Source organism: Garra rufa, chromosome 12, assembly GCF_049309525.1.
Source record: "Garra rufa chromosome 12, GarRuf1.0, whole genome shotgun sequence".
In the NCBI taxonomy this organism is placed as follows: Eukaryota; Metazoa; Chordata; class Actinopteri; order Cypriniformes; family Cyprinidae; genus Garra; species Garra rufa.
Genome location: NC_133372.1, coordinates 32613835 through 32637920, shown reverse-complemented (window position 1 = coordinate 32637920; position 24086 = coordinate 32613835). Strand labels below are relative to the sequence as shown.

General features: G+C 40.2%; 1 protein-coding gene across 13 annotated transcripts in view; it reads left to right on the top strand.

Moving 5' to 3' along the window:
- Nucleotides 1-3826: 3826 nt before the first annotated feature.
- The window catches only part of scn8ab (sodium channel, voltage gated, type VIII, alpha subunit b), a 66270-nt gene continuing 46010 nt past the window's right edge, over nucleotides 3827-24086 (top strand). For 10 of the 13 annotated variants that reach the window (XM_073851472.1, XM_073851469.1, XM_073851468.1 and 7 more), the window contains exons 1-7: nucleotides 3827-3882; nucleotides 10162-10290; nucleotides 12876-12967; nucleotides 18665-18886; nucleotides 19113-19176; nucleotides 19369-19510; nucleotides 23798-24004. In XM_073851472.1, coding sequence (XP_073707573.1) covers nucleotides 3842-3882; nucleotides 10162-10290; nucleotides 12876-12967; nucleotides 18665-18886; nucleotides 19113-19176; nucleotides 19369-19510; nucleotides 23798-24004 — 897 coding nt within the window. In that variant the 5' untranslated portion in view covers nucleotides 3827-3841. Of the gene's footprint in view, nucleotides 3883-10161; nucleotides 10291-12537; nucleotides 12630-12875; nucleotides 12968-18664; nucleotides 18887-19112; nucleotides 19177-19368; nucleotides 19511-23797; nucleotides 24005-24086 lie in introns of all 13 variants that reach the window. The other 3 variants (XM_073851470.1, XM_073851465.1, XM_073851461.1) reach the window with 1 other exon arrangement.

Here is a 24086-nt window from a genome sequence, read left to right as displayed (position 1 = left end):
ATTGCTTTATTTAGCAACGCTAAAAATATTATGTCAAGTCATTATAACTTCATTCAGTCTCTAAAAGATGGATAGACAGACAGATGAATCTTAGCGCATCTTAAAAGTTGTAAATAAAGACTGAGAAGTGTTGGTTAGTGGTTGAATGGGTGTTGGTCATTTGAGGCCTTACGGTAAGTGCATTTAGTGACGTCGAGTAGATCGGATGTACTTGGAGTTAAGTGCAACAGTGATGCTATATCCAGTTTTTCCACTATTGAACCCCCCCCCCCCCCCCCCTGCACACACATACTTCTCCCTTCCTCATCCTCCTCCCCCGCAGCAGTTCCCTCAGCTCTTGTCCACATCTTCATGTCTCTCTGGCTCCCTTCTCAGTAGATGATGAAATTTTCAGTAGGTTTGCAGCATATCACTTAGGCTGTCAGAAGGAAAGACCAATAGGCTGCATTGTGTTCGTGCAGGTGTGGACATACAACTGCGATCACATGTACATGACCAATGAGCTGCATGTTTTTTAGTTTTTCATATGCATCCACATTATCATCCGCAAAATCGTTCACCTTTTATAGACACAAGGACAAAGGGTTGAAGCCACAGTTAAAGCTTTACTTGTCTGGTGGGACGCTTGAGGTTATGCTGTCTGGATTGTTAGACACTTACTGTGAAATTAAATAATTTTAGCACTGTGATAAACAAGCTGCTCATTAATATGAAGATTTTAGGCCAGGATACTCCGATCTGCAGCTATGTCCACAGCAAGGAGTGCAGCATTGTGAGAGTGGGAGCTCCCGCCAGCGGAGGAAGCCCACAGTCTGTCGCAGTGTGTGTGTATGTGTGTGTGTGAGAGAGAAAGAGAGACTCTGGGAAACCAGTGCTCAGTATTCAGTAACACATGGAGCCTTCTGGGTGGTTCACAGCTTTTGCTAGTGTGACAGTCTTTGGGATTCTGTGCCTTGAAATGACAGCTGTCTTTAAACTGATGACACAGCGTTTTCTGTCTGACATACACTGTCTTTTAATTTAAGCACGATGTAGTGTTTGACTAGCCTGGAAAAAATCCAGACCCTAATCTATTAAGATTAAGGGTCTGGCATCGAGCAATGAAAAGGACCTAACTCGAGGGGCGGCACCAAGCATGCATTTGAAACTCTCACTGCACGCAATTGGATAACGCCACGACCAATCACAACAATACACCGTGTGAGCCCCATACGCTTAGCTACCAGCGGAGCTAACTGATAGATTAAACTCTTGCCGTATACAGTCAGCAAAACAGCAAAAACGTCCTTCTTGCAAAGGAACGATTCGAGCACGGTTTTCTGTTCTTCTTTTATATGAAAAGCCAAGTCTAACTCTTCATTGTAGCGGCCAAAGCCGTTTCAAACAACTGGTGTTGATCTGTAGCCATCTTTCAATGTTTACTAAATGATTCCGGACGTCGCAGCGCTGTCGTCATAAGCTTAGCTCGCCTCTGGCCCGCCTACATCAGATACACCGATTTGATTGGTTCCCAGAACTGCTTACGTAATGCAGTAACGTGCATCATTGCTCGATGCCAGAGTGTCTTGCAGAGACAATTCAAATTGTGCTCTCGCAAGACCACTGGATTTCCAGGGTAGTGTTTGACATGATTACATGCAAAGACAGACACAAATACAGTGAAAAATGAGATAAATAGAGAGAGAGGGGGACACTCTGAGGTGAAGGTGCTCATTTTGTCCTCCTTCAGACAGCCGTCTATTTTTAATCTAATTAGATTTCAGGAAGATTCTTATCCGCTCGTCTCTGTGGTGTTTCCTCGGGTGGGTGGGTGTTACTGGAGTGGCGTTTTGTGCACTGTGAAGTATTCAGTGTGTGGTATCACAAGGCTAATATTGAAATATATTAGGAAGACTTTTCTAATAATGTATCTCAAATATAGTTTATTTTTTGTACCTCATGCTTAAAACAAAACCAAAAGCCAAAGGGATAAGAAAAGAGCTCATAAAAAGAGACATAAAAACACAATTATACTAGTTTGATGTGACATCTGTATGTACTGTATTTGCAAATGTGGATTTCTCTGGTTTCCATGATGAGTTTGTGGATGAGAGATTCTCTCTCTTTTTTTGCATTATGCAGGATCAAAAAAGCTTTGCAGAGCTTTTGACCCACCTTCCTTCTTTTCTTCCCTCCCCCCTCCCTTTTGCTTTTTCCCTGTCCCACACACACACTATCTGGAGTCAGCACTTCTGCATCTGATGGATCGCAGTGTTAGTGGTTAGCATTAGCGTTAGTATTACAGTCTGAGTTCCTGTAAGAGGTCCATATCTTTGCCAGAGCTCACTGCAGTTGTCTTAGCTCCATTCGCGTAAATATATCCCTAGCTGGGTTTTGATAGGCTTTATTAAGAAATGGCCTTTGACCTTATTTTTCTTTTATTTTGAACAAATTATGTGGGTGTGTTTGAATTATTGTATACATTTTGATAGTTGTATGTTGAATTATTGGATCAAGTCAAGTACTTGTCATGTTAACCTTTCATATATGTGTCCCTGGATCAGAAAACCAGTCTTAAGCAGCATGGGTATATTTGTAGCAATAGGCAAAAAGACATTGTATAGATCAAAATTATTGATTTTCCTTTCATGCCAAAAATCGTTTTGTAAATTTCCTACTGTAAATATATCAAAACTTAATTTTTGATTAGTAATATGCATTGCGAAGAACATTTGGACAGCTGTAAAGGCATTTTTTTGCACCCTCAGATTCCAGATATACTGTAATATATATAGAATAAAAATTGTCCTATCATAACAAATACATAAATGGAAAGATTATTTATTCAGCTTTCATATGATGTATAAGACTCAGTTTCAAAAAACTAACCTTTATGACTGGTTTTGTGGTCCAGGGTCACATATGTTGTTTAATGCCATTTCTTAACATTTGTGAATGACTGTGCTCTCTCACCATGCACCCTGTGACTAATATCTCTCTCTCTCTTTTGTCTTTTTTCCTCTTTTTCTCTTCAGACCTTTATAGTGCTTAACAAAGGAAAAACTATCTTCCGTTTCAGTGCCACGCCCTCGTTATATATCATTAGTCCTTTTAACCTATTCAGGCAAATAGCAATTAAAATTTTGATACACTCATATCCTTTTCAATGCTGCGAACATGTTATTAATGATTGTTCTAGTTGAAACTGCTTTCTAATCTAAGAACAATGTTTTGTGGATGTATACAAATAATCAGTTACTAATCTGAATCACAGTACTTAAATGTTCTGGAAAAAAGAGAGTTATGAAGGCTCCTTGTGCTATGACACAGACAGTGATTTAAAGGCCAATAATCATGTGGAGGCTAACAACATACTTTTTCCTTATGGAAAACAGTGAATTCCTCCCAGCAGGCACATAACGTAATAAGATGTTGATATTTGGTAAAATTTCGGTTGCGGCGTCGGGTGACCAAAATTCAATGTCAATTCATAGTCTATTGTCAACGTTAATTTGATGTCCAATACCGACGTCAGCTGATGTTATTTTTTTGCTGTTTTTAGGTTGTGCAACTAAAATCCAACGATAAGTCAATGTCCAACTGATGTCCAATACTGACGTCAACCCGATTTATATTCTCAACCAAAATGCAGCGTCTGTCCGACGTTGGGCTCCAACATTAACCTGACATTAGATTGACGTTCAGTGCCTGCTGGGCTGTGTCCTCAATGCATGACCCCAGAGTTTACTACATTATTTTATATCTGATCAGTATTTATGACATTACCACAGGATTTCCTTAACTACTTCTTACACTTTTCAGCATGATCATCATGTGTACAATTTTGACAAATTGTGTCTTCATGACATTCAGCAATCCTCCAGAATGGTCCAAACAAGTAGAGTAAGTATTCTGTTCTATTCTATTCTATTCTATTCTGTTCTATTCTGTTCTGTTCTATTCTCTTCTCTTCTCTTCTCTTCTCTTCTCTTCTCTTCTCTTCTCTTCTCTTCTCTTCTCTTCTATTCTATTCTATTCTATTCTATTCTATTCTATTCTAGTCTAGTCTAGTCTAGTCTAGTCTAGTCTAGTCTAGTCTATTCTAATCTAGTCTAGTCTATACAGATGTTCTTCATCAATTGTTATTGTAATGTTTTTTTGTGATTCATGTGACTAGATTTAATAATAACAGAAGTATAACAAAAAGGGATAGAAGCCAAAAGTCATAAATTTCTACCTAGGATCATTGAACATACATGCCTCTGTATACATTTCTGCAAAGCTGAAAAAACATACCTATATGTACGAATCACTGCAGTTTCCAGTTAAAATTAACACTAGAGTCAGTAAAACAAAATATGATTTACAGGTACAGAGTGTTGATGAATAAAGCCTAATTTTAACATAATCACTTGCAGAATATTATGTTATGATTTCAAAAAAAATTTAAAGGCCAATATGTAAGAGTAATGTAAGTACACAAGTCAACAAAATATAACACTATTCTAGAGGTTTTTGGATATTTTAATAAAAAAAAGAAGCACACATATTGTTCATTTAACAGCCTGCGCAGTTTGAAAACAGATACTTTTGAATGTAATCGTCACATATACAGCTTTCAATGCATTTGGGTTGGGTTTGGTGTAGGGAATATTTCCAACACAATAGAGTATTAACCTTTAGCGACACTCCCCAGATATTTAAATTCTAAACAGTCACAATATGTACCTCAAGCAGTGTAGTAAAAATGCAGCAATACGTGCCTGTACCAACGTAATAAAAACGTGACACGGTCACGTATTGAACGTGTGTTTTAGCGCCACTCTCTGAAATGTGAAAGATACGTAATTACGGTGTTGCAGAAATGTATATAAAGGCACATATTTTCATGAGCCTTGGTTGATAAATTTAAACTCCGAATAAGCAACAACTCCAGTGTAAGTGCTGAAAAGCAGGGCTTATAATGTTAGTAGACTGACAAGCTAATGACTGGCTTGGAGGGAGGAAATGCCAAGGACAATGTGAGCTCCACTTGGAAATTTGGCCAGTCCTAAAAATTGCTGGGACTATTTTTGGGGTAACAGAGTTTCATGCGATTCCTTAAATAATGGTAAGTTCGGTTCTAAAACCTATTGAGCAACATTTACAAATTAAATGACTCACCCTCATGTGATCCAAGATATTCTTGTCTTTCTGTCTTCAGTCGAAAAGAAATGAAGGGTTTTGAGGAAAACATTCCAGGATTTTTTTCCATAGTGGACTTCAATGGTCCAAAACAGCTTCAAATTGCAGATTCTCCATGATCCCAGCCAAGGAATAAGGGTTTTAAGGGAATTATTTAATTATTAAGGGAACTATTGAGGTCAATAAAAATGTATATACTTGAATATAAGCATGAATCCTGCTACCTAAGATGTTAAAGGGATAGTTCATCCCAAATGAAAATGTTATGTTTATCTGCTTACCCCCAGGGCATCCAAGATGTAGGTGACTTTGTTTCCTCAGCAGAACACGAGACAAAATTTTTTAACAAAAAACAGTGCAGTCTGCCAGCCAAATAATAGAGGTGGATGGGCACCAGACCTTTAAACATGCACAGACAAATCCAAATTACACACTGTGACTTGTGACGATACATTGATGTCCTAAGACATGAAACGATCATTTTTTGCGAGAAACTGAACAGTATTTATATAATTATTTTACCTTTGATACACAGCCACGTCAATCTGTCCTGAGCATGAGCTTTGTATCCGGCTCGTGACATGTGTACGCGATCTGGCGTAGTATACGCAAACGCCGGAAGGGGAAATTGGTTAAAAGTCCCGGATGAGTTTGCGCAAGCAAATGTAATCTTTTAGCATTAAATCAGTTTAAACAATCAGGATAAGCGCAAGTAATTACCATTATGAATAGCCGCTATACCCACAATCTCTGTGCACTGTGTAAACAATGAGTGTCGTATACACGCGACAGATAGCTAAACTCGTGCTCAGGACAGATGGACGTGGCTGTGTATCAAAGGTAAAAAATGATATAAATACTGTTCAGTTTCTCACAAAAACCAAACTTTTCATGTCTTAGGACATCAGTGTGTCGTCACGAGCCGCAGGGTGTAATTTGGATTTGTCTGTGGATGTTTTCTTTACTCTAAAGATTTGGTAACCATTGACTGCCATTATTTGACTGACAGACTGCACAGGTTTTTGTTAAAAATCTTTGTTTGTGTTCTGCTGAGGAAACAAAGTCACCTACATCGTGGATGCCCTGGGGGTAAGCAGATAAACATCAAATTATCATTTTTGGGTGAACTATTCCTTTAAAGGGTAAGTTCACCCAAAAATAAAAATTAGCCCATGATTTACTCACCCTCCAGGTGTATATGACTTCCGTCTTTCAGACTAATCCAATCAGAGTTATATTAAAATTATTCATTACGAAAGTGCATCCATCCATAATAAAAAGTGTCTCACATGGCTCCAGGGGTGAATAAAGCCCTTCTGTAGCAAATTGATGCATTTTCGTAAGAAAAATATCCATATTTAAAATGTAATATTCACTTTAAAGCCACGGGTACGACCCGTGCGACGTTTTTTTTTTTTTTTTTTTACAAAAATGTATGGATTCACTACAGGAGGCCTTTATTCACCCCTGGAGCCATGTGAGGCACTTTTTATTATGGATGGATGTACTTTATTAGACTTGTTTTGGACTGATGAAGGGAAACACCTGCCTATGCCTGTCACACCCTCAGCACGTTCCCTCAGTCCCAATCACTGCACCACGCCCATCACCAGAGTTCTATCACCGTCACCTGCACCAGCAATCACCACTCCCTTTAAATACTCTCCCCAGACATTCACTCAGCGGCTGGTATCGAAGTTGCATAGATGTCTCTCTGTGGATCTTCTCCCCTTCCTGTTGTCTCTCCTGTGCTCCTCGTGGATTGCTCCGATGTTCTCCTGTGAAACACGTTAACCGTGTCAAAGGGAAGTGACTGTTGCTATCGCTACGATACTTATGAACTTGAACTCACCTGTTGTGTTGTGTTTGAAGATTCGACTACAGAGAACCTTATTCACCTGTTTGCACGTGTGTTGAACTGTGCACGTTTGTTAATAAATATCCTGAAAGATACTCACCTTCTTCCTTTGTGTGTGGTCGTGACAGGATACCAGCCCATCAAAAAAAATAATTTCTTCAGCTCACTCATGGAGGCGAACGCAGCATTCAGCGGTGTCTCTCCCGAAGCATTAAAACTGTCGGACGCTGAGGACAGGCTACGGAACCTACGGCAAGGTGGGCGAACATTGGAGTGGTATGTGGAGGAATTCCTTGAGCTCTCCCATCAGGTAAGCTGGCCTGACTTCGCTCTTGCTGTGGTGTTTCGTATGGGTTTGGATGCGGAAACAATCCGATGCAACTCCCCCATATTTGATTTTTCCTTGATTGAACTAATCAACCTCACTCTTTATATAAATGGCTCTAGTATCGAGGTTAAAGAAATAAAGAGTGATGGTAAGTTTCCTCATCCAACCCACTACGAAACCCAGCCCGTCTTGCCGGCTTACCCCCCGCCTGAACCCCTCACATACCAAACCAATAGCTTCTCCCACCTTGCCAGCCTGGAGCCCGCGACCAACCCTCCTACGTCGTGGCCAATCCTGATGGCCAGCGTGCGCGACCCACCATTGAGGTCAGTGCGGGCGGCCATGCTAGCTCGCAAAATGGCCGACGTTCCGGTTTCCCCTGCCAAAATGGCCGATGTCCCTCCAGTGACTGCGCCGCCAGAGCGCCCTCCAGTGACTGCGCCGCCAGAGCGCCCTCCAGTGACTGCGCCGCCAGAGCGCCCTCCAGTGACTGCGCCGCCAGAGCGCCCTCCAGTGACCGCTCGCCCAGAGCTAGCTCTTTCAGTGTCTCCGCTGGAGACGCCCAGCCCTCCTGAATCTCCGCTGGGGTCGTCCAGCCGTCCAGAGCCCGCTCCTCAAGAGCGCCGTCCAGAGCCCGCTCCTCAAGAGCGCCGTCCAGAGCCCGCTCCTCAAGAGCGCCGTCCAGAGCCCGCTCCTCAAGAGCGCCGTCCAGAGCCCGCTCCTCAAGAGCGCCGTCCAGAGCCCGCTCCTCAAGAGCGCCGTCCAGAGCCCGCTCCTCAAGAGCGCCGTCCAGAGCCCGCTCCTCAAGAGCACCGTCCAGAGCCCGCACCTCAAGAACGCCGCCCAGAGCCCCCGTTGGTGCAATCCAGCCTTCCAGAGCCTTCGCTGGTTCCGCCCAGCCGTCCTGAGTCCCCGCTGGTTCCGCCCAGCCGTCCTGAGTCTCCGATAGTTCCGCCCAGCCGTCCAGAATCTCCACTGGTCTTGTCCAGTTCTCCTGAATCCGCGCTGGTCCCGTCCAGCCGTCCAGAGTCTCTGAAGTTCCCACCCAGCCTCCCTCTCCCGCCTCCACTCAAACCAGCCAGTTCCTCAGCCCTGTCTCTGCTAGTGCCTGTCTGTCCCTCAGCTCTCCCTCAGGCTGCGCCATCTAGGATTGTGGATCCACCTCGGGACTTCCAGGCTCCAGCTCCGCCTAGGCGGGTCGATCCCCAGTCTCTACCTCCAGCCTCCGAGTCCTGGACTCCACCTCGGTCCTCCGACCCTTCGGCTCCGCCTTGGCTCCTGACTCCCTCATCTCCACCGTGGCCCGTCATCCCACCAGCTCCACCGGGCTCCCTCGTCCCTCCGGCTCCGCCTTGGTCAGTCGTCGACCATCCGCCGCCTCGGGACTCCATTCCTCCGGCTTCGCCTTGTCACTCTGTCTCTCCGGCTCTGTCAGGCTCCTCCTTCCCTCCAGCTCCGCCTTTGTCCTCGGTCGCTCCGGCTCTGCTACGGTCTTCCGGATCCACATCTCCGCCTCAGTCGCCTGAGCCATCAGCTCCGCCTTGGCCCTCTGGACCCTCTGTGTCACCCTGGCTCTCCGTCTGCTCGGCTCCACCTGGGTCACCTCCGCCAGTAGCTCCGTCTCCATCGCTCGTCCCCAGGGTGTCATCTGCCATCTCTCCACCATGGCTCCTCCCTCCTTCGACTCCGCTCTGGGGCCTCGTCCTGGCTGGGCTCTGGACTACCATCTGGCTCCTCCCTGCTCTGTCTGCCTCCTCTATCTCTGCTCTCCCCAGGTCCCTGTCCATGATGCGGCCCCCTGTTCCACCCTGGAGGGCTCCTGCGCCTCCTGTTCCGCCCTGGAGGGCTCCTGCGCATCCCGATCCACCCTGGAGGGCTCCTGCGCCTCCTGCTCCGCCCTGGAGGGCCGCTCCGCCTCCTGCTCTGCTCTGGAGGGACTTTGCCCAACCTGTTCTGCCTCAGTCTCCTGGCCCCCCCACCGCTCCCCTGGACTGTTTCTTCCTGTTTTTTGGAGCGTCTAGAAGCCGCCCCTTGGGGGGGGGGCTATGTCACACCCTCAGCACGTTCCCTCAGTCCCAATCACTGCACCACGCCCATCACCAGAGTTCTATCACCGTCACCTGCACCAGCAATCACCACTCCCTTTAAATACTCTCCCCAGACATTCACTCAGCGGCTGGTATCGAAGTTGCATAGATGTCTCTCTGTGGATCTTCTCCCCTTCCTGTTGTCTCTCCTGTGCTCCTCGTGGATTGCTCCGATGTTCTCCTGTGAAACACGTTAACCGTGTCAAAGGGAAGTGACTGTTGCTATCGCTACGATACTTATGAACTTGAACTCACCTGTTGTGTTGTGTTTGAAGATTCGACTACAGAGAACCTTATTCACCTGTTTGCACGTGTGTTGAACTGTGCACGTTTGTTAATAAATATCCTGAAAGATACTCACCTTCTTCCTTTGTGTGTGGTCGTGACAATGCCATTGTAAATCTTGGAAGTGGGTAATTTTTAATGTAAGTCTGACTGGATTTGTCTGAAAGAAGGAAGTCATATACACCTAGAATGTCTGGACAGTAAGTAAATCATTGGCTAATTTTCATTTTTGAGTCAACTAAACCTTTAAGGTTAAATTCTAAGGCAGTGTCACATGTATCCCCTGTGCTGCTGCCAATCCCATAATGCACTATGACAAGCACAGTAAAAAAAAGGAAGGTGAGGGCAAGAGAAATATTAGTTTTAGACAAACCATATTTCATTCATTATGAAAGGTATCAAGCATGCACTTATATGCATTATTTTTTGCAATCTGTTAGATACACCTTCACAGGAATCTACACTTTCGAGTCACTCACAAAGATTGTGGCTCGAGGTTTCTGTATAGACGACTTCACCTTCCTCAGAGACCCCTGGAACTGGCTGGATTTCATGGTCATCTCTATGGCGTAAGTAGAATCCTGTTTCAATTCAAACATTAATAAAACATTTCAATAATGTTATATTTAATATATGTTTTTGCATGCAGTGATTACAGGTTCAAAACTCTTGTGTGCAGCATTGACTTTTAGGCTTTAGAGGAGCTTAAAAGCAGTAGAGGAATATATGGTGATATTATTTAGGAAAATTATTACAAAACTATTTGCAACTATTTGAAATGGGCTCTGCAATTTTTGTAGCTTTTTCATTTGCACCCACATCAAATCAAGTCTATTGATTGCAGGACAATTTTAGTCCAACTTAAAGCTTGAAAGTTTTCAAGAACATGCAAGTTATTTATTCTAGTAGTGTTTTTTTGAGCATTTAGATACATGGACATTCTGATAGACTAACAATGGCAGTTTTCCACAGTAAAGATCTGAGAAGAGATTAATCAACACCATGACCTTTATTTAGGTCATAGGATGACTTTTGAGCCTTGATGTCATGCCTTGCACAAAAGAGTGTGTGTGTGGGCGAACGTGAGAGAGACAGAGGCTCTTATGTCCTGCTTCTCATAGGTGGTGGATGGGAGTTCAGTGCTCAAAGATGACAATGTTTGTGCCTATACTTCTGTGTATGTGTGTGTGTGTGTGTGTGTGTGTGTGTGTGTAAATATATATCATAACTCTCTTTCTTTCTAAACTTTAATTAATCTGTCCATCACTCCTTTTCTCTCCCTGTCTGCATTCATCCATGTCTCTGGAGGGCAGCCATTTTCTTCTTGCATAAGACAACTCTTGCCCCTAAAAGTAAACTATTCAAATTGAGAAAATGATGACATAACTACAAACAAGCTTGTTCCTCTTTGAATAAGCAAGTTTGAAGAGAATCTGTCTGTGTTTTTCAAGTATAAAATGTATGTCATGAATTCTATATAGCATTGTGAGAATCTGTTCATATTTGATTGCTTTTACTCTGACATTTAAAAAATGTTATGGGTTCAATAGCTAAAGAGCAGATCATATGGTTTTTTAAAGTGTCCTCATATTTTCTCAGAATATACATTTAATATTAGAATCATTTTGTAATGGTTTCAAAACAGTTTCAAAGCAGTTCTGAGCTTAAGATCTGTAAACCCCTTTCTTCCATAAGCCTACTCTGCTCTGATTGGTCAGCTGGCCAAGTCTGTTGTGATTGGTCTTTTTGTATACAATGCAAGCGAATCATGCTCACAGCTAAAGTTTAGCCAAGTGCTAACGTGACTAAATAATGAAACTAGATAGTTTGTAAACCAAAATATGTCTACATTCTTCTTATCAAATTAAGTAATTAGAACAATGACAGTCTAAATTATATGAAACATTCTTAGGAAATAGTTGGTTCACAGCAAATTATCAGAACTCTTTCAGTAAGACAGTATTGTGGTTTATCTGAAAACCTGAAGCTGCACCAGGTATACATCACAAATTAGCGCAAAAAACTATATATTTTGAGCACTATATTTGAGAATATAGACATAATTATTATTATATTAACATAAGTAAGGTTATATGTTACCGAGTGACGCATATCGTAACAGGCAGAAGATTCAAAAATATGACAACTCATTAAGGTCGTTCAGAGTCGACTCTTTCTTTTGAGAGACAATATCTCTGTTTATCATGCACTTTTTTGATTAACAACAAAAGTATGTTTTTCGAAAACCCATATGACCTGCTCTTTTAAGCTCTATGGACAGTATCTGTGACATGCACTCAGTTACCACAGAAAATAATTTTAACTTCAGTTTGTAAAATCAAAGAAAAACAGTGTATACAGTAACACTATTATAAGTCTATGGGGCAAGAAATAAGTGCCACAAGATTCAAATCCTTACGCTGGGATCACATCATGTCGGAATTACTGTAATTACGAGATATCAACTCTTAAGATTGTAATTGGAGCTTTTCACATCCTCGTCTTGAGAAATAAATGCTTTCCAAAGGAATGCTCATAACGCCATGGATCCATGTGTGCTGTGGCAAATAATTTAATCGTTACATTAATCCACCTGAAAATGCGAGTTCAACAAAAATAATTGTTTTTAACTGTCTGAAATATGTAATTACAGTAATACTGTGAAACATGGAACCTGGAGCATTGTTTTTATGAGATGCATATATTTTTAAAACATCTTCACTCACTGCTTTTTCATCCTGTATCTCTTCTGGTTTCCATTCTTTCACTCTCCTCTCTGTCTCTCTCTGGTAACTATGTTGCAATCCATTCTGCAGGTATATTACAGAGTTTGTAAACCTAGGCAATGTGTCAGCTCTGCGCACATTCAGGGTGCTGAGGGCTTTGAAAACTGTTGCTGTGATCCCAGGTAAGTCCAGCATCCATCAGGGCCAACAGAGGGCGCCGCTCGATGTCTCTCTTTTCACGCTCCTGTCTCTTCCTTCCTCCTCCGTTCGTTTCTCTCTCTCTTCTCCCATTAGACAGGCTTTGCGTGATGTCTTCCTCCCAGTTCAGTGGTGGTGCTGGTGGTAGTGCTGTGTCGTACGTGTTGTGGTGTTGTGTGTGTGTGTTGTGTCATGGTGTTTGTTCTGTGTGTGATCCTCCCTTGTTGCAGATATGTAACAGAGTTTGTGGACCTCGGGAATGTGTCAGCCCTGAGAACCTTCAGGGTTCTACGAGCTCTCAAAACTATTTCTGTCATACCAGGTGAGAACGCGTTTAAACACGAAGGCTGAGCTGCTTCCCACGCCGATGCAAACTATTATTATTACCAGTATTACTACTACTGTTATTATTTTCCTCTTAGTTTTTTTTCACTTGACTTGCTGTACTTTTTCAAGAGGATGCTGCTGGAAGAATACTTTCATTTCTGTTCTATTTATGTTTAAATACACAAACGATCAAAAATGGTAGCGATACATTTTTGATAGGCTTTGCAGTCTGCAGTCAAATCGTGGAAATCCTTCCAGTAATCTGGGAATTGAAGGTCTTTATTTATTAAAAACGGCATTTGTCAACAGTGACACATTGTAAATGTCAGATGTTTTGACAAGAAGTAGTGGGAACATCTTAAAAATGTGCATCTAACCCTGCTGGAAAGCCCATCTTAAGGTGCCAGCTGTGTTTTGTAAACATGGTCACTTAGGTAGACTAACAGATGATGAGGACCTGACCGAGTTCAAGGGTCCTGCTATGTTAAAGGTGGTCAGGGGGGTTTGATCCAAAATGGCTGACCAGATCAACTTAAAGGAGAAGTTCACTTCCAGAACAAAATTTACAGATAATTTACTCACCTCCTTGTCATCCAAGATGTTCATGTCTTTCTTTCTTCAGTCGTAAAGAAATTGTTTTTGAGGGAAAACATTTCAGGATTTCTCTCAATATAGTGGACTTCTATGGTGCCCCTGAGTTTGAACTTCCAAAATGCAGTTTAAATATAGCTTCGGCAGTACCGACCCAGTGTTTACAAAGTGAACAAAGAAGGTCAAATCCTCTTTGCAAAAAAAAGTTAAAACAGTGATGTAGGACGAATTTGAAGTAGGAGAAGAAAATGAAGGTGCTTCACGATGCCATAGAAGAACCATTTTTGTTTAAATGGTTCCATAAAGAACCTTAAACATCTAAAGAATCTTTCTGTTTCACGAAAGGTTCTATGTGGTGAAAGAAGGTTCTTCAGATTATAAAAAGGTAAGAAAGAGATGGTTCTCTAAAGAACCTTTGGCTGAATGGTTCTTTGTGGAACCAAAAATGGTTCTTCTATGGCATCGCTGTGAAGAACATTTTAAAGCACCTTTATTTTTAAGTGTGTAGCGGTCATGAACCAGAAAACACAGAGTTCACGCAGAGCTAGACAAGATGAGCATTTGAGGTTAAAAAGTATTTACATTGTAAATGGGGCACCATACATAGAAGTCAACCTAATGGAGTGAAATCCAGTAATGTTTTCCTCAAAAAACATTATTTCGACTGAAGAAAGAAAGACATGGACAAGGGTGTGAATAAATTATCTGTAAATGTATGTTCTGGAAGTGAACTTCTCCTCTGAGAAGCTTTTGGAAATCAGGTGCCATGTTTCAAACCACTTTAAGTGGGTTTTAACTTGGTTTTGCAGCTGGGAGATCACATTTTCTAGTATGCAGTTTAGTATTCTAGCATAGTATATGTAGACACAGAATGCAAATCTTATTAAATCCAACATAAAATTAAAAAACTTAGGATTACTGCTCTGTGTTCTATATTCAAAATGTCCAGCCTTGAGTTATAGCACCATAGGACGGATGTCGTTTCTTGGTTTTGTTGAGTTTTAGAATATCCTAAGCAAACAACATAAAACTCAACGTTACGACATCTTAAATGCATAGAAAAATGTACATGTGCATTTCACACTGTTCAAAAAGCTGGCATAGTTTGTCTTTTGATGAACATCTCATCAGGGTTGTTTAAAAGAAGCTGATGTGATGTGTCATGAAGCAAAGGTTTGTGGGTAGAGCGCTTACTGAGACTGCCAAGCCTAGTTTGACACATTTCTGCTGCATGATGCTTTCGAAGACATCTGCTTTTTTAGTTTGTCTTTCTTTGATTGTTTTTCGTATTTTTTAACAAGTGGCTTTCCTCAAATTTCTGCATCCTTTACACACATGTAGATTTATATCTTTTTTTAATCTGATTTTTTTGGTAAAATTACTGTTTTGTAGCTCCCTCCCTATTCTTATTTCAAAGAACTCGGAGTGGAAAGTAAAACAGAGACATCAGAAGATTTGAGAAGATTTTTGTGTATGTATGCATTTGTATGTAGCAGGGGGACGAAAAAACAGGAATAGCCTAGATAACTGACTAGTTTTCCTCTGCAGACTTAATGAAACATGCACACAATTACTCCCACCTACATTAAACACATTAACATTTAGGACTGTCACTGTTGTAGACTACACATGTGAGTATTTAGATTAGAGAATGACTTTTTTTTATTCACCTGGTTGTTCTCAGTGAAGAGATCAGATGGGATATGAAGACAGGGTTACACATTCATGGACATGAACGATTGGTTAAACGGATATTGACACCATGGTGATAAAGCAAAGATGATGATGTTGCTGCCTTCAGCCTTGGCGTTTAAATGACCTGCATGCCCTTCCTCCCCTTGCCTGTCCTCTCCTCTTCCTCTCTCTGTGTTGGCTCTCTGCATACTGTTTGTGTATGGCGCCGCTCTCTTCAGGCAGTGTCCATTTTGCTGATATGTGTTGAATATTGTATGTGTGTTTATCTTTTAAAGAGCGCTTCTTGTGTTTCTCCAAGGTCCCTACACAACCTGTCCTTAGCAAAGTGCTTATGAGAAAACCATAAATGTGAACTTTTTAGAAATACAGCATCCAGTTCATTATATTGACTACCACTTCATTTGAAAGCCTTCTCAGACATAAGAAAGAAAGAAGCTTAAAGGTTCACCCTTTAAGTTCACCCCCCCAAAAAATCTGTCATTAATTACTCACCCTCATGTCGTTCCAAACCCGTAAGACCTCCGTTCATCTTTGGATCACAAAGATATTTTTGATTAAATCTGACAGTTTTCTGACCCTGCATTGACAGCGATGCATCTACCATGTTCAAGGCCCAGAAAGGCTGCAAGGACATAGTTAAAATAGTCCATGCGACATCAGTGCTTCAACTATACTGCCCTACAAAGGCAAAGTGCAGAAACTACGCCAACACTGAAACTGAGAAAAATGCCTTTAAAGTTTTTACACCATATATGGTATTAGTTTGGATTTTGTAGTTACTACAATTTTGACACTCTCGTTTCTCTGAAACGGGACAAAATTGAACCAGGAGACTTTGCCACAAGCCCATTTTAAGCCTTAACTCAATTTTGACTAAATGTGTAGTTACTGCACTTTGCCTTTGGAGGGCAGTATAGTTTTATGATGCAACGAATACAAAAATAACGACTTTATTCAACAATATTTTCTTCCGTGACTCACCATCTGTTATCAGATGTTGTGGTTGTTGTTGTGGAATAACAGACCTCTACACGGTGCGGCTGAAGAATCAAAAATGATTGCAGAGAGCTGTGTAATATAAGCACAAGTCAAACATGTTTCCCCGAATTTGCAGTGGGCACACTGTATGATGCACTGGGAGGCACTAGCATCTGAAAAGATGAGTTATTATCACCATAGGAAACTAAATCAAAACAAGATCAGTCAACTTTTCCACTATGCGAGGAAATGGGATCACACAGCTGTTTTTTGTGCAGGTTGTGTTGGCTGCCGCGTGGAAAAGTTTTATCCAGTATGAAATCAAAATCTGCAATTTTTTGCAGGAAGAGGGAAATGAATTTGCCCATAAGTTCAACAATAACAATTTTCTGATGAAACCTGCATACCTCAGTGACAGGTTTCAGAAGCCCAATGAACTAAATCAGTGTACCAGATCAGTCACAAGAAAGCTCGAAAAAGGGAATATAGATTCATCAAGGTCGACAAGATGCAGAATACAGTAATCCCATGCATGACAACTCATATCTCCGCTCTGAAAAAAAAACATCTCCAGAGGTATTTCCCAGTGCAGGATCCTGCAAAAAAATGACTGGATTTGAGAGCCCATCAGTGCAACACCAGCTGCTGACTTGAGCACAGCAGAGGAGGAATAGTTAATAGATGTCACCTCTAATGAGGTGTCAGTTTAAGTCCAATACATTAGCTGCATTTTGGATTAAAGTGGAAAAGGTCTTTCCTCGTCTAGGCAGGAGAGCCCTGGCTGTACTCCTTTCTTTTGTCATATCCTACTTATGTGAGATGGGTTTTTCTGCAGTCGCCTTAATCAAGACAAAATAGAGGTTAAACCTGGACATTGAAAATGAGCTTAGAGTTGTACTCTTGCAGCTGTATCCTCATAACAAGCACTGAAAAGACTGTGACTATTAAGCATAAGTCTAATTCCTATAGTTGTTCATTTTTGTCCAGAGGCAAGTCTGAAAATCTGACGAAAGCAGTGAATAATGTTGCAGAGTAAATTTTATGGGTGTGGCTTCTAGTCTCATCCATATCCAGCTATTTTTAGCTGTACAAAACAGGTTGTTTCACTGCTTGATATTGCACATTTGTGTGTCTTACAATATTATTTTAATCTATTATCTTAATTATGAACTTAATTATTACCTAGGTATTAGATGGTTTTCTAACAAACATTAGTCATTAGTCAGTTTCTGATATTTTATTTGTAACATTTTTGCAGAAATTGAGGAGGACTCAGACATTTCATATAATATAATTCTTCTTTTCTTTCTTCTCCAAGACTTGAAATGAAATGCATGTGTTGCGGTTGTTAATATAACAAACTGACAGAGGATTGACTTTTCAATTTATCCTTAGTTGATATAATGAACTGGAATAATTTATAATTCTTAAAATTATGAATTAATGTAGTACACATAAAATCAAATTATTAATTGATGGCAAACTGCACATCTGCACATATTTCTATTCATTGAGATACAGACAGTTTGTGTGCAGTTGCCCTGAGGAGACGGGAGACTCTTTAAAATGCCTGTTCAGTGTAAATTGTGGTTTTATATAAGCAAACTATTATTTCTTATGATATGTGTGTGTAAGAAAATTAAGGATCCAGTGGTATGATTGCTTAGGTGATTATGATTGTGATTATGAATGTGAAGCTAAAGTTTGATTGTTTTTTTCTTATTCAGATATTTTAACATGACACAAGACAGTTTAAAGGTTTGGGGACTATGTATATATATTAAAGAAATCAATACATTTATTTAGCAAGGAAACATTAAATTGATAAAGAGTGACAGTAAAGACTTTTACATTGTTACAGTTTTTTTTCCAAATACTTTTTAATACTCTTCTCAATTCATACATTTCTAAAAAAATGTTGAGAAGAAAAATTTATTTTCAACATTCTTCAACAAAAAATGCTTCTTGAGCACCAAATTAGCATATTAGATTGCATTTAATATATATTAAAGTATAAATGTAAGTAAATTGCACTAATATTTCACAGTATTATTGTTTTTAATGTATTTTAGATTAAATAAAACGTTTTACTGACCTCAAACCTTTAAATGGTAGTGTATATAGGAAAAGTAAATAATTCTCAATTTTTTTTCAAGAAGTAAAAACAGCATAAAAATACAATTTTTATTGTGGGACTCGTAAGGGAAATTTACATCACAAAGTATGACATGAAAGTGTGTGCATCAAGAAAGTGTAGAACGTATTGTATTTATAAATATTCTGTGTGGTGTGTGTGTTTGCTCATTCTTTAAATTGCTTTGAGTGTGTGTGAGTGTGTGTATTCTTGCGCAGGTGTGAGCAGGTATTATATCTCTTGTGTGGCAGACTGTATATTCCTCGTTGTGTTTGTCTCCTCATCTTTCCACAGGGCTGAAAACCATTGTGGGTGCTCTGATCCAGTCAGTGAAGAAGCTGTCAGATGTGATGATTCTGACTGTGTTCTGTCTGAGTGTATTTGCCCTCATCGGTCTACAGTTGTTCATGGGAAATCTTCGGCAAAAGTGTGTCATCTGGCCATTCAACCAAACTGAAACCTACCTGGCCAATGGGAGCAGGGGGTTTGACTTCAATGAGTACATCATGAATGACAGTAAGCAGGCAAAGCTTTGACTACGTAGGGTTTTTTCTAATACAGCTACGTCAAATAGTGCTGTCCACAGCTTTTTTCATTGTCTCTGGAAGTTTGATATTCTTTACAGTACAGTTTATACAAAAACATGTTTACATTCTTTTTATTAAAAATACTGTTTAAGTAGAAGACTTTCAGGTGATTTTAGACACATTTTACAAGACTTTTCTCTCTCCTCTTTTCACAGCAAATTTCTACTTTTTGCCAGGCATGCTGGATGCACTGCTATGTGGAAACAGCTCAGATGCAGGGTGAAGAGCAAAACATGCACAGACAAACATTCCCAATATTAAATTATCAACAAGTATTTAATGTTATTTAAAGCCTGAATTGTAAAATCTAAATAATTATTTTCATATAAATCCACAAGGTATGATCCATTAAAGACAAAAGCACAGAAACGTTTAGTATAGTGTATAGTGTGTGTGTTTGTGTTTGTGTAGGCGGTGTCCAGAGGGCTATACTTGCATGAAGGCTGGACGCAACCCAAATTATGGCTACACTAGCTTTGACTCCTTTGGTTGGGCTTTTCTTGCTCTCTTCCGACTCATGACACAAGACTTCTGGGAGAATCTGTACCAACTGGTACGTATTCATTCCTCACTCTTGCTCTGTTTTTAATTTTGAACTGGATGATTTTCTTGTTATTTTGTAATTTGACCTCACCATGTTGCATGTTCGTTATTTAAAATGGTTTTCAGTTGTCATCTTGGAAACAACTATTGTTACTAATTATTAACACATTTTGTGACGAAAGAAAAAAAAAACGTAAAGGACAGTTCATTTAAAGTCCCCATGAAATCAAAATTTAAGTTTTTTGGCTTGTAGTAATTTACAAATTTACAAGATATAAGCATTTAAAATTTACAGCACTATAAAGGGATAGTAAACTATTCAGACAGTGTAAATACACTTTTCATTGGGCCGAAAGCCGTCTGGTTTTGTAGTCACACGATTTTTTATAACAAAATGGATGAGATTGTGGCTGCCATATGCTGTCAGATGTGACTTCACCAAACTTAATGGCTCTGGCCCAAGCTGTGATATAAACAAAACACTATTGGCTATTTAAAAAAGGGGGCGGGACTGCTTAATGTGTCCTGCCCTGTCTTCCCATTTCAGTTGAAATTATGTCAACAGATATGTCAACCTTTTAACATAGAAATTCTGTTATTGATCTTTGTTCTGGTAACCATACAATTCTGGCTAACACTGACTTCCATAAAAAATTTTTTTTTAAAAATTAAATAAATTACAGTGTTATTTTAGTATCTTATATATTATACTATCATAGATTTTGTTAATATCAGAATTAGATTTAATGCTCATATGTTAATTTTAGTTAGTGTTTTTGTCATTTTTATTATTTTTTGTTGTATGTCTCTATAGTTTTTATTAATTTTCATTTCAGTTTTCGTTGTGATTTAGTACATCAAGCTAAACTAAATGAAAATAAGAAATGTTGCCTTAAAAATAAGCTAAAATAGTGTACAAAAATAAATATTTTTAAATATTTTATTTCAGTTAACATTTTATTTTATGGTTTTAGTGTTAGTTAACTATAATAATCCTGGAGAGAATTTTTTATTTTTTTTGTAAACTGTCCCTTTCTTAAAAGTCTGATCTAATAATATGACAAGTAGGAGTGTAATCATGGATGATATTACTTCCTTGATTTCTAGCTAGTTAGATGCCAACACATGTTTTATTTCAATTGTATTTCGAAACAAAGTAAATGTAATTGAATTGAGTGAATAACTGTAATTTCTTTATTTTTTTAAGTCAGGGTTTTGGCAGGTTTTATTGAACTCAGTATCCACACTCAGAGGGAAATGGCCAATCATAGTTTAGAAATTTGTAGTGGCACCTGAATTGTCCAATCAAATTTTAGGGGTGTCTCTGGACATGCCCCTGATATTGCATATGCTAAACATACTAGATACTGCAGAAAGTAGCATGGTAGAGGGTTTGCACTTAAGTCATGTTTAGGTCAGTTTCCTGGATGCACAGCCATATTGGTGCTAAACAACAGCATGGATTGCACAGTTAAAGGTTGTATCAGCGATTTCTAGCCTAAAACATAGAGTGTCGATTTCAGCTGACCTTTCTTCACGATCCACTCGCTGCCTGCCCCATAAATTGTCTGTGAAAAAACCGCGTCTCTCTGGTCAGCCTAGGGTCCGAGATATGCCAAAAAAACAATCGGCACTACCAACCTTTCCACACAAAAACAAACAGTGTTCCAACCAATCAGCGTCAGGGGTTTGGTGTTGTGGACTTTCGCTCCGCCTCCCTCACATCCCTGCATCAGTAGGAAAGTCCACAACACCAAACCCCTGACGCTGATTGGTTGGAACACTGTTTGGTTATCTGTGATGTGTTGATAGCGCCGATTGTTTTTTTGGCATATCTCGGACCCTAGGCTGACCAGAGAGACACGTTTTTTTCACAGACAATTTATGGGGCAGGCAGCGAGCGGATCGTGAAGAAAGGTAAGCTGAAATCGACACTTTATGTTTTAGGCTAGAAATCGCTGATACAACCTTTAATGTACTACTGAATATGTTGTTCTGCTGATGCTGTTTAAAGCCGAGCTCAGACTGCACGATTTTCAAAGCAATCGCGTCACAGATGTTTTCACACTGCATGACTATCTGGGTAAGCATTCCGTTGCTGCTGTGTTCACACTGCACCATGGATCGGTGACAGGGGGTTTCACACTGCATGACTTTACAATAGGAAGAATCGCCGACAACTTTGTCCCGGTCCGCAAACTATGTCTCACAACCAAACACACGCGAGAAGTGACATGGAAACAACGCGAGGTCAGGCGTGCAAGTTCTCACATGAGACTGGTATTCTTATAAAAAAATGGTGGCCCGCAAGAAGCTTGTCATACTACGGAGCCCCTTACGTCACCTGTAGAAGAAAAATAATTAATCCGTGGGGACGGTTTTGCAATTCGTTCCCTCAGTTTATAAACCGTTCTCACGAATTCTTAAACTGTTTCCTTCAGTTTAACGATTCGTGCCCACGGATTAACAAACCGTGCCCACGAATTTCCAATCCGTGCGCTCAGATTTTGTAAACCGTACCCTCGGATTTTGAATCCGTACCCACAAATTCATAATCCGCGCGCACGCTTTCACAATCCGTTCCCACAGTTTGTAAACTGCTCTCACGGATTTGTGGCCCCGCCCCCAAATTCAACCAGGACACCTGTTTAAGTGCTGGATGCATTGTTTTGCATTTATTAAACTTTATTTCTCAGTAGGCTATATGAGACTATGCAACACTGACAAAACAGAGTTTTTAGCTTTATTTTATATTAATCACCAATAGATTAGCTGCCAAAACATCATGTGTTTTAACCTATTGGTTATTAATGTAAAATAAACGATAAAAAGAAGCCTGTTTTATAAGTGCAGTCATGGTACCAAAATAAAATAATAAGTGAAGAGCGCTGTTCAAACGGCTTTGTTTTATATAATATTTTTCAAAATATAAAATTACCTAAATTAAAAAAAAAAAAAAAAAAAAAAAAAACGAGTTTTAGAGAGGAGAAGGTAAAAAGCAATACAAAACAAATAATGTACAGGTTATGTTGCCATTCCTTTGCTCTCAAACTAAATGCAATGTAATAATAGGCCTTATTTAATAATAACATTAACAGTGCAGCATGTATCTAACTCTGGGTGAAAAGCTTATCATAATCACAAATCCGTGAGAGCAGTTTACAAACTGTGGGAACGGATTGCGAAAGCGTGCGCACGGATTATGAATTAGTGGGTACGGATTCAAAATCCGAGGGTACGGTTTACAAAATCTGAGCGCACGGATTGGAAATTCGTGGGCACGGTTTGTTAATCCGTGGGCATGAATTGTTAAACCGAGGGAACAGTTTAAGAATTTGTGAGTACGGTTTATAAACTGAGGGAACGAATTGCAAAACCGTCCCCACGGATTAATTATTTTTCTTCTACAGGTGACGTAAGGGGCTCCGTATTATACAAATAGCATGTGCACTCATTTGCAGCGAAAAGAAAATAAGCCGAAGCTATTCTTGTTGATGTGGTCTATTCCTTCGTAACTCCTCCTCCAACTTCCCGCTGGTCTGGATGTTGCTGTCTCATTGGCTGTTGGTAATCGCCGATGTGATTTTCAGTCAGATCACCTTTCACACGGCATGATTTTGAATCGCCAACAGGTCCAGATATTTCGATTCTCTCAGATCGCGTCTTTGATAGTTCACACTGTGTGATTGTCACTCATGTGAACGAGCACCGATTTGCCTGTGATTTCGGGCATTTGTCGGCGATTTCTCAAAACCTGTCGGCGAGTCAAAATCGGGGCTAAAATCATGCAGTCTGAACTAGGCTTAAGCCACAGAAAAAATGTGAAGGACTTAGTAAGCAGGAAAGGCCACAATATTTTGACAAACTAAAGTTAATAGGTGGTAAAGATATGTACGAGCAGTATTAATTAAGATATTAGCCTAATATTTCACCTACCTGACCGGAAATGATAAGAACAAACAGAAATGTTGTCAAGACTCTTGCTCTGGAAATCCTGGTTCAGTTTGGCCAACCACAAACGCCTTTTGTTCCTCAGACAGTTTTTTGCACTTTTCTCCTTGATTTGTTAGAACTATTGGCAGTCTATAGTTTTTTCCTGGTCCGTCCAATTAGTCCAGCCCAAAACACGACAATAATTGACCATTTTCAGCAGCAATAATCTGCTAAATATGCACATTTCATTCATCTCAGTGGCATTGTTTACGTTCAGTGCCGGCAATATGGCTGATTGATGACGCGTCATGAAACACTCTATTATGCTATTTCTAACATAGTAATAGGAGCTTCTTTCTCTTAGACTCTGCGAGCCGCAGGGAAGACGTACATGATCTTCTTCGTACTGGTGATCTTTGTGGGATCGTTCTACCTGGTGAATCTGATCCTGGCTGTGGTAGCCATGGCTTATGAAGAGCAGAACCAGGCCACCATGGAGGAAGCGGAACAGAAGGAGGCTGAGTTTAAAGCCATGCTGGAACAGCTGAAGAAACAACAGGAGGAGGCACAGGTACACAAATACATGCACATGAGCAAAACTATGCACATGAGCATAGGTGCTTTTTTGCTCTTATGTTCATCCTTTTTCTTTT